General features: G+C 37.6%; 1 protein-coding gene across 5 annotated transcripts in view; it reads right to left on the reverse strand.

The window, feature by feature from the left end:
* Positions 1-14,198, reverse strand: part of UBE2W (ubiquitin conjugating enzyme E2 W) — a 139,075-nt gene that overhangs the window by 93,315 nt on the left and 31,562 nt on the right. For all 5 annotated transcript variants that reach the window (XR_009216585.1, XM_058528894.1, XM_058528893.1 and 2 more), the window contains exon 3: positions 10,363-10,465. Coding sequence is in view for 4 of the 5 variants with exons in the window: in XM_058528894.1 (XP_058384877.1) it covers positions 10,363-10,465 (103 nt within the window). In the remaining variant the exon portion in view is untranslated. The remainder of the gene's footprint in view (positions 1-10,362; positions 10,466-14,198) is intronic.

Genomic DNA, 14,198 nt, shown 5'->3' on the forward strand with positions numbered 1-14,198 from the left:
CCTCTAAACTAACAGTCCATTATGATGGGCAAAAATTACTACTTATTAATCAGCAAATAACTATGTGCCTAGACAAAAAAAAGATTAAGTCTCCCAATTACTTGTTGTTTTTCTCTGCCTTTTCTTTTACTCAATTCTTCTAACGGTTTTTCCTTTCTCCATCTTGCCTCAACACTGTTGTAAAAGGTAATAAATCTATTATTTCCTTCCTTTGCCCTAATACTTCAACAAATATCTCAAGAGTAGTGTTTCTTAAACAGATCACTCTAAGTGCCTGAACAAGGAGATTAAATTCGTATATCCTGAGAATCTGTAAGCAGAGCCCAAAGTAGGTCAAAGAAAGTAGAAGTCCTATATTTAAGAATGTTTAGGGCCGGCCCTGTGGCTTAGGCATTGGGTGTGCGAGCTCCGCTGCTGGCGGCTCGGGTTCGGATCCCGGGTGCGCACCGACGCACCGCTTCTCTGGCCATGCTGAGGCCACGTCCCACATACAGCAACTAGAAGGATGTGCAGCTATGACACACAACTGTCTACTGGGGCTTTGGGGGAAAAAATAAATAAATAAAATTATTAAAAAAAAAAAAGAATGTTTATACATGTTACTTCACAATAAATTATTTATTTTGATATAAAAATGAATCCACCAATCTTTAATTTTATATTGCAGTAAGATGTACCATTTTTATTCTGTTGTTTATTAGTAATTCCTAATTCCTGACCTGGCCTCAAAAAAAAAATCACCTGAAGATCTCGCTAAAAATACAAATTCAAGGGCCCCACTTTCACAGATTCTAATTCAGTAGGTATGAGTGGATTTTTATAAAGCTCATCATACATAAACCAGTAGTTCCCCAACCATACTTACAGTATCTCTCTCAGCCCTGCAAATGGTCTCACACTTGAATTACAGCAGCATCTTACTAAGAAACCCTACTTTAAGTTATGACAGAACCTGATGAAATATATATTGCTCTAGACATACCCCTTTTTTCCTTTATAGAGCAGAAAAGAGAGCCAGTGAAATAAGTGTGGCCAGAGCAAGGTATGTCATAGTTTAATATGGGATATGTTATGGGAAATTACCATAGGCTAGGTTTTTGCTTTTATTTTTAAATATCTAGCTACAAATCTGCTTTTATTACAATTTTAGAAATATTCACATTTTAATAAAGCATTCTTTCATACAAGTAGGAGTCCTCTAATGTTTCAAAATACTACTAACATATGGGACTCATTTCCTTGGCTGAAGTTAGCATAAGACAGCAAAAGGAATTTTTTCTCAAAGGAAAGACTTTATACACTTACATATATTTTTTTCTTTGAATTCTGGCCATCTACCCTTCATTCCCACTAAAAAGAGCTAAAATAAAGCTGAAAAATAAAAGTCAAGTCTCAAAACAAGAGATATTAAGTTACTTGCCCTGCGCAATTGCAGCAAACCCCCTGACTTGGGCACAGCTGTGTTCGAGGTATACCCATTTATCTTAATTATGTTTATCAGTGCTAGTGCCTTTTTATCACTTTTTGCTAAAAAAGTACTGTTCTGGGGGCTGGCCCGGTGGCGAAAGCGGTTAAGTGCGCGCACTCCGCTGTGGCGGCCCGAGGTTCGCCGGTTCGGATCCCGGGTGCGCACCGACGCACCACTTGTCAAGGCATGCGTGGCGGCGTCCCACAGAAAGTAGAGGAAGATGGGCACGGATGTTAGCCCAGGGCCAGTCTTCATCAGGAAAAAAAAAAAAAAAAAGAGGAGGATTGGCAGATGTTAGCTCAGGGCTGATCTTCCTCACATACACACACACACAAAAAAAGCGCTGTTCTGCAACAGGAAATGACTGCTTAAATGGTCTTTCAGTTCCACACTTTGAATCTATCCACAATTTAACTAAATTTTGTTTTTTATAAATATGAACTATAGTTTATTATATCCTGTTCATTTGATATCCCCACAATGTGTTGTAGATGTCTAGAGTGGGAGTTTACAAATCTCCCAGAATATGCATTTGCTCTGAGGTATTCATTTTGCCACAAAATGCTATTTGAGCAATGGTATAAGAACACAAGCAACGCCTAAGAGCTTATTCCCTGAACACAATTATGTTTTAAGGGTTTCTTTTCCAGTGAGGTCTCTTTTTTAAGAAGTCAAATAGAAGAGTGCTTTGAAGAGTGCCCAAAAATGAAGAACTGCCAAGTTATCTTCTTTGGCAAAAATGAATCAATGTATCAGCAACCATCAAGGAAAAAGCACACAGTCAAATACAAAGGCTATCACATGTCAATTCACAGAGCAGAAGGAAAGCAGTATTTTTCTTGGAGAGAAATGATTATAAACTAAATTACTTGGCCTGAGAGCCACGAAATATGCATGAACCAAAAGGAAAATGGAGAGAAGGGAAAGAAAAGGGATGAGTAGCAGTAGAAGACACCCATAGCAGAAGCAGCAGACATTCTATAAGCAGAGAAGAGAGCCAGAAATCAAGACAGAAACAGCTTTGAAGTCTGAGGGAACCGAAATAAAAATAAATCTGATCTCAACAATAACCCTAAAAAAATAAAATAAAAGCACAGGGCTTTTTAACATGCTGCATGCAGGGCAAATGCAGCCAGGCTGAAACTTTTAGCAACCAAAAACAGGGAATTACTTAGTTGCACATATTACAGGTAACCCCTAGGGCCTAGCCTGCCAGATACATAATTTTAGAAGTTTATCTAAACATGGGAAGGCTGAGTTTACATGCCAGAGTTGAATTCCCGAGTTTATTCATGTAAAAGTCTGGTTAGCAGTTACCACAGACAGTTTCGAGGTAAACTTTGGTATTCTGGTTCTCTGCATGTGATGGGGAGAGTAACCAAGGCTGAATGTCTTCAAGACCATGCTCTTAACCATCCTCTTTATTTAATACACAGCATAAGCCAAAGGAGGAAACAGATATTTCAGTTATTTTAATGCAGCCAAGCAGGTTCTGAAAACTTAAGAGATGATTAAGCTGTTTCCAGAGTTCAAAAGATTTTTTTTGAGTCCCAAGTAGCTGATAAAACTATCTAAAACAGGTGTGACAACTGAATAAAATGAATTTGAAACCAAAGGGAATAAATAAGAACTCTGTTAATTATTTTTTAAATTATTTATTTTTAAAATAATTTATTCAGATTCAAACTAGTCATACAGATTAAACGTTAGAAAACAGAGTCTGTGCACATGCCCTATTGCATAAACCAAACTGAGCAAAATGGAATTACAGATTTTTAAGAACAAGCTATTGGATGGGGAAAAAGTCAGAATTTTACAAAAGGATCTTAGATCTAATGCACGTGCATCACGTCTGAAGTTTTCTTTTTTTTTTTTTATAATTTTTATTCCCCCAAAGCCCCAGTAGATAGTTGTATGTCACAGCTGCACATCCTTCTAGTTGCTGTATGTGGGACGCGGCCTCAGCATGGCCGGAGAAGCGGTGCGTGGGTGCGTGGGTGCATGCCCGGGATCCGAACCCGAGCCGCCAGCAGCGGAGCGCGCGCACTTAACCGCTAAGCCACGAGGCCGGCCCATGTCTCAAGTTCTGAATCTGCATTAGAAGCAGTCCTCAGACGTCTTTAAATTTCCAAACATCTCCCTCTCATTGTGGCTCTAATTTTAAAGGGCAGGTGAGATCTAGAAGAGAATTATCTCAAGATCTTTTTAAAGTATGCATATCCCACATCCAATCTAATTTTAAGCAAGCCAACCCCTGCGAAACCTCTGGGTACTGAATGTAGTATCTTTCATAAAACTACTAAAATCTAAACTGAAAGCCACCAATAGTGACAAATTAAAGGATGGAAATTAGGTAACTGTTTCTAATATGAAATATTAATATGAATATGAATTAATATTTCTAATATGAAATTCATGATACTCGAACAAAAGGATTTTAAACATCAAGCCCGATAACAAATGACCTCACAACATTGAGATCTTACCACAAGGAAGGCACACTACTGTGTTCAGACTAGTGCTCTGGAAGTAATTAGAAAGTCAGACACCTAATATGGTGTCAAGCTAGGTCAAAACACAGTATGAACAGAATGAGCAGTACAAAACAGGCTATAATTACAAAAACCAATCTACAAGGTTTCTCCAGCGACAATATGAAGGAATGTTTCTTCTGATTAAAATTATGAGCAGATGACAATACTTAATGGGCAACTATAACAGCTGAATGTACAAGCAGAGAGTTTACTGTAATAAACTAAATCAGATATCTAATTATGAATAATATATGATATAGATAGTCTAGAATAAATGGTAAATATTTGACAAAAGTGACTGGGGATTGGAATTTTAGCATAGTTTTCAATTCAGTTCTCTTTTTAGTCATCAAATATGTATCAGCAGCATCAATATTAATAGTTTTCCTGGTCTTCCATAATTACCACTACCATGTAGCTACACATGTATTGTAAAGACAAGATTCCTGGATACAATGAAACTAAACTTGGGTTCCCTTGGACAGTAACCATCCTCTCTCCCTTATACCCTGTGTTCTTCTAGCCTACCAGTCTTCTCTTTTATACTCCCTCTGCTTTACCCAGAAGGCTTCAATGAATAAGGTTCACTGTGTACTTTCTCCTTGTCAGGTATCCTAATTGATAGACAATTTGATTGATAAGCCAATAAAAATTGTTATTTAAGACTCTGGAAAGCTTAACCTCCATCACATGAAAGAGCGGGAAGACTCAGACCAAGAATGAAAGAAAGGATGAGAACACTATGAAAATAGGTTCTGTAATCAGGGAATTTTGAGCAACAGAATAAAACGGTCCATGGTAAGGGGCATGAATAGGAGGGGGAATAAGGGTGAGGGGAAAGTGATTACTCTTTTGCTCCAGTGTTTCTAAAGCTTTATAATCAAGGTAAGTATATTTTCAGCACTCCTCTTAGCATTAATATGGTTTCAGGACTAAACAGTGTCCTCTTGCCCCTAAAAAATATTTCCCCTCTTATTTCTAAAATGCCTATAATTACTTCAAGAAAAATTAGAGTTGAAAAGCTTAAAAACAAGTATAACTTGAACATTTACAAGATAATATAGATGTGTTTGATTCAATTAGGATGTTTTGACAGAGGAAAGGGGTATAAGATAGTGGATATTTGAAGGAAGGGAAGAGCTGCTAATGTGAGGGAAGAGGTAGAAAGGAAAAGAAGCAAAACAGTAAAGAGACTAAGATTGAGGACCTCATAGTTTTGATGGAGACTAACCATACCTCCCAATTCCCTCAAGATAAATTTCTAACTCCTCCACATTGTAAGACCCTCTTTGATTGGCCCCAAAATACCCTTCCTTTTTCATCTCCTGCTGTAGCCTCCCAAGTACGTACAAGTAAAACTACAACAGCACATGCTCACAAATCTCAGAAGAGGCCACACCCTTTCAAGCCTTGCTGCACTTTTGACATAAACGTTCCTGGTTCTTTAAGTCCCAGTGCAAACAAGTTTCCTTTGCCCCCTCATTCTATTCTAAATTGGTCGCTGTTTTCTCTTTTACTCCCAAGGCATACGATTCATACTTCAATTTATTGTCCTTCCAGTTGCACAGGCCAAACTGTGGAGTCTTCCTTGACTCCTTTCCTTCATTCATATTTCACATCAATCCATCAGCAAATCCTGATGACTCAACCTTTAAAATAGGTCCAAAACATGGCCACCTCCCACAACCTCCTCTGCTACCTTGTGGTGCAAGTCCCTCCACCTTTCACCTGGATGACTGCAATAGCTTATCTGGCCTCCCTGTATTCTTGTGCCCCCAACACTCAATTTGCCACACAACAGTCAGATTTTCCCTTGTAATTTTATGTAGAATCATGGTATTCCTCTGCTCAAAATCTTAAGAGACTTCCAATATCATTCAGAGTACAAGTCAAAATTCTTACAATGGGCTATAAATGTCCTATACAATCTGTGCTGGACCCTCTAGCCCAAATTTCTCTCTCTGACCTACGCTCTACACTCCCCCTCTTGCTTACATACCACTCCAGGGACCTCACTAGGTGTGCTCCATATTCAGGGTCTTCGCATTGCTCGCTCTCTTCACCTGCTCTCTCACCTTTTTCACATGGCTTACTCACTCACCTCACCTCTTTCACAGCTCTGTTCCAATGTCACCTTCTCAGTGAAATCTTTCCTGATCATTCTATCCAAGGCTACAGCACCCTCATTCCCTTTTTCTACTTTTTTTCATCATCTTTCATTCTATATGTGTTTTACTTATTGTTTATTGTCTGTCTCTTTCTACAAGAATGCAAATTCCACATACGCAGGGTTTTATTTTTTGCCATGTTGTTGACCACTGAATCGCTAACACCTAGTACAGTGTCTATCCTATGATATGTACTCGATAATTACAGAATAAATAAACGTCTACCTATCCAAATACTAAACAGATTATAAGCTGTTTAAAGGCAGGCCCAATGCCTTTGTAACTTCTGTAGTCTCCCCCATCTCTAAAGTACACAGAATAGCATTTCACACACAACTCGTGCTCAATACACATTAAATTAACCAACCATTTACATGTATCCTAGCATAGAAAAATAGAATATATAAATAAAGATATTTTATTTTCTGTACGGCTGATGCTACGTGCACATTAATAAAAAACAGTGATGATGGGGCTGGCCCAGTGGTGTAGCAGTTAAGTTCGCGTGCTTTGCTTCGGCAGCCCGGGGTTCACAGGTTGGGATCCTGGGCGCAGACCAACGCACCGCTTGTCAAGCCATGCTGTGGCAGCGTCCCATATAAAGCAGAGGAAGATGGGCATGGATGTTAGCCCAGGGCCAGTCTTCCTCAGCAAAAAAGAGGAGGATTGGCAACGGATGTTAGCTCAGGGCTGATCTTCCTTACCAAAAAAAAAAAAAAAAAGAAAACAGTGATGAAAAGATGCCTCATCTCTGCTCCCATATTAACTGAAAAAGTTTTTTGTTGTTATTGTTTCCTTTAAAGCAAATGACTGGGCTAAACACCATCTTTTAGATAGGCTATTTTTCATAGTAAAGTGAGATACATGAGAAATTAATCTTAACTAGTAGGGCAAAAAACACACCAAACTATAAAGTTTATGTATGGTCTTACAGATCTTACTTACAAATACAAAAGTAATAATTTCATGAGACTGGTCTATTCTAGTGATATTTCCCCAAACTCTACTCTTGTAAGTAGTGGTAAATTTAGTACTGCTTAGTGCATAGGAAAATAAAAGACTAATTATCTAACGAATGCCAATGCTGCTGGGTCTCATCAGACACAATCTTTGGTAAATGGGGAATTTTACTGCCCTAGAGTGGTTCCAACCACTTCCCCAGGGCAATGAACCTCTGGAAAGGTTCAGTTACTGGAAAAATCTTGAAATCTATATGCACATCAAGCACTGACTGTTAGACCCATTATAATTATTTTATAACCATACAGATAATGTGATTAATAAAATTTAAAAAGTAATTTTAAAGTCTTACTGGACTCAGAGAAGCTGCGTCCTGTTCTCAATCATGGATATTCGAATATATAACTTCTATGACACAGGAGGGACTACAAAATTGATGTTAAAAAAGAAATCCTCGGGGTCGGCCTGGTGGTGTAGCGGTTGGGTTCGTGCGCTCCACTTCTGCGGCCCAGGGTTCGCAGGTTCAGATCCCGGGCACAAACCTACACACCACTTATCAAGCCATGCTGTGCTGGCATCCCACATAAAGTGGAGGAAGATAGGCATGGATGTCAGCCCAGGGCCAATCTTCCTCAGCAAAAAAGAGGAGGATTGGCAACAGATGTTAGTTCAGGGCTAATCTTCCTAAAAAAAAAAAAAAAAGAATCCTCATATTTCAAAAGATTGGGAACAACTGCCCTAGAGCCTTCTAAGGTATCATTCTACATATAATCTTTCACTTTCAGAGATAACATTACTGAACAGATAGCCATTTTTCCCATGCTGGTACTCACACCTAATTGGCAGTATGGGAGAGAAGTAACTTGGGTTGAGTCTTGACTGTTCTACTAGCTACTACTAGCTTCCTATTAACCATGAACAAGACTTTACTTCTACAGGCTTCAGTTTCTTCAATTATAAAATGAGGATGACTCCATCTCCCCTAACCACTTCATTAAGAGCTGTTACAAGATAAAATCAGAATGGAAATTATATTATAAAGTATGACACAAATATTACTATAGAATACATAAGAGGTGATGTGTGGCTGAAATGGTTAAGTCCAGACTTGACCATAAAGGGACTCGAATGCTAAACTAAAGAGTTTTTAGACTTGATTCCACAGGAAATAAAGAACCTGAGGAGGGTGGAGACGGTAGTGACTGTAGGTTTCTTCAAAAAAAATCTAAAGGCACTGTGAAAGGATGGCTAAGAGTGGAAAGACCTAGAGGCTATTTTGTAATAGTCCAAATGAAAGATAAAGCTTGGACTACAGCACTGACAGTAAGACAAGAAGAGTAGACTGACTTAAGCACTGAGAAAAGACCAGAAAAATTACATTTAATAGTGGAAAGGGAAGAATTTTAACACAAGCAAATAGGTAGACAGTAACCAAAGAAAAAAAGTTTTTTTCCTTATTTTGTTATTGGAAAAGATTGAGTTTAGATGTGTTAAATTTGAGACATCTGGAGGTATTTAAGTAGAGATGTCCAACAAGGGGTGAAATTAAACCCCAAAAAGAAGAGGTTGTACACAGAGCTGTAGATCTGGGAGCCAGCTGCTTAAGACAGTTGAAGACATTAGAGAAAAAGAGTGAGAAGAGCAAGGGAGTGTTGAATAAGAACCGGGAGAACACCAAAATCAGAAGAGCAGGCAGAAATAAAACCAGGGAAGGACAATAAAAAGAATTTGAGATAAGATGATAGAGAGAATTTATTACTAATGCTCTAACTTACGGAAATATCAAAGATGAAATTCAAATGATGCTTAAGTTTGATATTTGATTTAGAATTAAATACTAAGGAGAGAGTTTAGAGAACACTTTTGACTTAAGTTTCATGTTTACAGAAATATTACTTTCCAGAGTAAGCCTTCTCCAATATCCCCCTAGTCAAAAGCTTCTGAGTTGTATTCTTCCTTCATGGACCTTCAACAAACAGCTCAAGTGAGGTAGAGGAATAGACTGAAGGTGACAAGGGGATACCTGAGACCCCACTGCCTTTGAGCATTAATATTCAGAAATGATGCTGATAAGTCAAAAAGGCAAAACCAGAAAGCGAAGATCATTTTCTGGAGAGAAGAAAGTCTTTTGCTTTGGTTTTTGATTATAGTCTACAGATGCTTATTATAGAGGTGACAAGATATACTCCTTCACTTTATTTTCATGAAAATGATAAAAATGAGCTCCTAAAGTCTTAATTTTCTGCTCACATGAAAGCCTGACAACTAAAGGAGTCAGTTTTCATTTAATTCTATGCTTTAAAACAATTCTCTCTTATCTACAGCACAAAACAATAACTGACTTTCATCTCTAATCCCACATGGCCAAGAGAAGATTAAGCTATGTTTGGTATAGTCTATTTAAAGTGGATATGAAATAGGATTTCCCTCAAAAATAGCATATTTTAGCACCTAACAAGTTGAATTTCAGGTATTTGGGAAATTTTATTATCCAGAACACCTCAATACCTAGCAATACTAAATAGAGTTGGCATTAAGTCTTATCATTTTGTCACTAGTAACTCATTTACCCGTCTTACTAAGCCAGAAATCTGGAAGTCATCCTAGAGTCTCCCTTTCTCTAACCTCCAATGATTAATCATTCACCAGAGTTAAACAGCTCTCAAAAATGTTCCTCTATCACCATTATCCCTTGTCCAAGTATTAAGCCATTAACTAAACTGACTGCCTCAAATTATAATGATCAGATTCTGGGCTGATGTCTAGTTACCATCTTGTAATATATTCTGCCCTTGCAGTACAGTACTAAAAGGCTGCAAAGACAGCCTGTCAATGCAAAATCAAAGAAGTGCTCCTTTCAGCAAAGCACTCGCCTCTTGACAATGTCATTCCATCATCTTATCTAGGAAGAAGTGCCTATAGTTATTCCAAAATGCTAGGTTCTCCCATAAGCCACGGGCCTGGGTTAGATTCCCATCCCTTTTTCTGCTAACATCTATGGATAAGAAACAGTCTTACGTTCTTAGAAGTACAACAGCAGCAAAGCCCTAATCTCAATAAAGTAAAATGTTCATAAGATTTTGATTATATTACAAATAAGATAAAGGAACAAATCTATTCATATAATTATGATGAATTTCTTTTATAAGTTTTTACTAAGTTAAAAATCACTAATTTAGCATTTTGCTATAATCTAAAAATACGATAAAATTTTAAAAAGCAAGGCAGTTACCTGAGGAGAGTCAAAAGGATATCGACTACTAAACTTAAATAGAAGTTGAAATTTTTCCCCTTCATATAAGGTACCTGGTGCACCTTCCATGTCTACAATCCACCTAGAATAGAAAAAAACATATTAAAAACTTCAGATAAAAGGGAATGAGGTGAGAAGGAAAAAAGGGAGCACCAAGTACTTCCTCTATGCCAGACATTGAGATAGGAGTCATTCATATATGACAGCACAAGTTATCCTCCCAACAATTCTAAGACACTTAAGGGTTAAATAACTAGATCAAGGTCAGACAGCTAGCTAAGAACAGAGCCAAATTTTAACCCAGGTCTGAAAAAAGAAACAAAATAAAAACTCAACTCAGGTGTGCTAACACCAAAGCCTGCGCTCTTCCTACTCAATTTCTGCTACCTTATTTTTTCAAAAGATGACTTGTAAAATGACCAAAAAGATTTTATAGATAACATCAAACTAATTAATCGCCTTTCTGATACCAATTACTTCAGAAGCAATGGGAGAAGTAGGTATCAGCAATGACTACAGAAATTGCAGCGGCCAGACCGATTTTCTATCAGTATTGTACATAAGACTAAACAGAAAAAAGGAAACTAAGCTGACATCAGTTTACTTAATCTGATGGCTATTCAAGGCTCTATACGACCTTTTCTTTGTCTGTCTTTATGTTTCAACTGTTTCATAAAACTCAGAAAAGATTTTTATGGCATCTATGCAAGCTTATTTTGTTTCCATGCATAACAATTATGAATATTAATCTGTTTATGATTTTCTTCTGTACACTACCTCTTGTTCTTTTCTTTACAAAAGCGGGGGTGGGGTGTAAAAGAATAAGGATTATGACGGCCAAGATGATGAGGCAGCATTTAGAACCAAAAGTGGACCCAAGTTGGGGCGGCCCTGTGGCGTAGCGGTTAAGTGCACGCTCTCCACTGCTGGCAGCCCGGGTTTGGATCCCAGGTGCACACTGATGCACCGCTTGCCAGGCCATGCTGTGGTGGCATCCCATATAAAGTGGAGGAAGATGGGCACAGATGTTAGCTCAGGGCCAGTCTTCCTCAGCAAAAAAAAAAAAAGAGGAGGATTGGCATGGATGCTATCTCAGGGCTGATCTTCCCCACCAAAAAAAAAAAAAAAAAAAAAGTGGCCCCAAGTCATAAGAATGAGTCCCTAATTATAGCTCTGCCACTTATAATTATTGTACACCTGGCCGATTCCTTTAATCTTATACTTTTAAGGTACAAAAATTTCTTATTTTAAATACAGGGAAACAAAAGGAAGTAAGACTGAGAAGACAGTGTTGGGGTTCTATTCATCACTCCAAATACTATGGACTTAGGAGCATGTAAAATAATAAATGTGCCTACTCTCTGAAAGCAATCAGCTAACATGTACAGACCCCTAAGAGCATGGCTATTCATTTGCAGAATGCATGCTGAATACCATATATGGTAATAAAAGATATGACCACAGACTCAAGAGGCAGTATTTTATCGTGAAATTAGACAAGTCTGCCCCTTAACTAGCTGTGTGGTCATGAGTAAGCTGTTTTACCTCTCCCATTTTAACTACTTCAACTGTAAAATAAATATTTAAAAAAATAAATAAACTGCTAAAATTAAAAAAAAAAAGAAAAGATATTCACCTCAAAGTGTTGTTAATGACATTACATAGACAAAAAGCCTAGTACATTCCTGACATCAGAGCCAGTACATGGTAAATTAAATACAATGCAATAGCTGCATTAAAAAAAAAAAAAAAAAAAAACCTATCCTCTTTATAAACTAGGTCCTTCCTAGCTATCAAAATCCCCTTTTCTCTTTCCCCCTGACATCCACTATGCAGAGTGATAACCCAAGGAAAAATCAGAGGTTTTCCTGGTGCCCTTTCATTCTGTCTATAAGGTAATTTTTAGGACACACAATGTACCATAAATTTACATGTGATCTATCTAAGCACAGCTTTTAAATAATAGCTAAGCAAATATCTCAGTAATCCTTCCAGTATCTGGGTGAGATAGGTCAAAGAAGGCATAATTTTCAACATTGTGCAGGATAATTTTAAATAAGTTTTTACTACTTAAAAAATGTATGTTCACTATAGAAAAATTCGAAAAGTATAAACAAAACAACTCACCCAAAGACGATCACTGTTAAAGTTTTTTGGGTACATTTCATTCTATTCATTTTGCAGTTTCTATATCGATGGAATCTAAGTCCAGTGGAGTTGCATTATGTGTACACTTAAATTACATAAATTTAAATCATCAGTGTTTATGATTTCAATCATGGGCACATGCCCCAGAGTAAGGATGAGATGGGAAAAGCCTCAGTTCTTAACTTTCTGTGAGTAGCTATTGCTCTGTGATTCTAATGTTTAAACAGGTATTTTTCACACATTCTTGGCTCCTAATCAAAGAAACAGCCATCTATTCCCCTCTGAAGGAAAAACTAGTTTTGTTGGATGTATTAAGACAGGATATATACCAACATGGCCTCTCTAAGGGATTTTCAAAGATAATTATGACTATACAAAATTTGTGCCTTACATGCTGACGTGGGAGATCAAAATTTAGCCAACCCGAAACATATCTCTTTACCTTGATTATTTTCTCTGACGGACATTTGACCTCCCCCAAACCGCCTAAAGAATTTAACATAGAAGGCCTGTTCCAGGAGGGAGCCACTACCACATGATGGCTGTAGTATAATGTAAAATAGATGCTGCAATAGGAAAGGCACCAACAAGCCCATCTTAACAAAAATTCTGTCTCTCCCAGCCCACATTCTCTAGGTGGCCCTGTAAAGGGTTGGCAGACAAATATTTGCATTTCCATCTCCATATGAATTGTCTTCTTCCCCTCTGAAATGCCCCATAGCTATCCCCTCCCCCACCCCCAACATCCTCTTTTGTCTTTATCTAAATCTATTTAAGGTGAAAAACCTCTGCCATTTGTTGAGAAACTCTGTTTCCCTGGTTTCTCCCATGTATACATGTTATTAAACTTTGCTTTTCTCCTGCTATTTGGTCTCATGTCAATTTAATTTGTAGCCCAGACAGGAAGGACCCAGAGTGGGCAGAGGATACTCTTCTTCCTCCCCCTTCACTGACTATAGACTATAATTCAAGGCATGCCATTTCACTGTACTACCTTGAGAAACCATTTCCTTATCATTGACATTTACATTGTTTCCAAATTGTCCCTAGAAATAGTAATACTGAAATGAGTATAGCTAGCTCTAAGTCAGTCTTTCTATGTCCCTGTTCCTTCCTTAGGATAGCATGGGGTTTACTTAGTAGATCGAAGGATATGATACTCATGTTTTTTAAGGTCTTAATACATGCTACCAAACTGTCTTCCAGAAAGCTTAATGTGCTTTCATCATCTTCCTTATCCATGTCCACATCCAATATAATCCCACTTAAACAATTATTCTAAGATCTGATTTTTATAAGACTATTTTTATATCCTGGAAGATGGTCCAAAGATGACAAAACTTTTGTGGTTTATTTTCAATAAATTATTTTAAAAGAAAAATTCTTCCTTGATAAATATCTCTAAATGACAGGTTTATTCTGCAACAAAGATATTGTTGTTTTGGTAGTTATAATTTGTGGTATAACTACCTGATAATCTATACAAATGTTTCTACTTGTAAAAATGTAAAACATCCCTTTAATTTTTTTTTGGTGAGAAAGATTAGCCCTGAGCTAACATCCATTGCCAATCCTCCTCTTTTTCCTGAGGAAGACTGGGCCTGAGCTAACAGCTATGCCCATTTCCCATTTCCCTCTATTTTATATGTGGGATGCCTGCCATAGCA

This window comes from Diceros bicornis, chromosome 33 (genome assembly GCF_020826845.1).
Source record: "Diceros bicornis minor isolate mBicDic1 chromosome 33, mDicBic1.mat.cur, whole genome shotgun sequence".
NCBI classification, from domain to species: domain Eukaryota; kingdom Metazoa; phylum Chordata; class Mammalia; order Perissodactyla; family Rhinocerotidae; genus Diceros; species Diceros bicornis.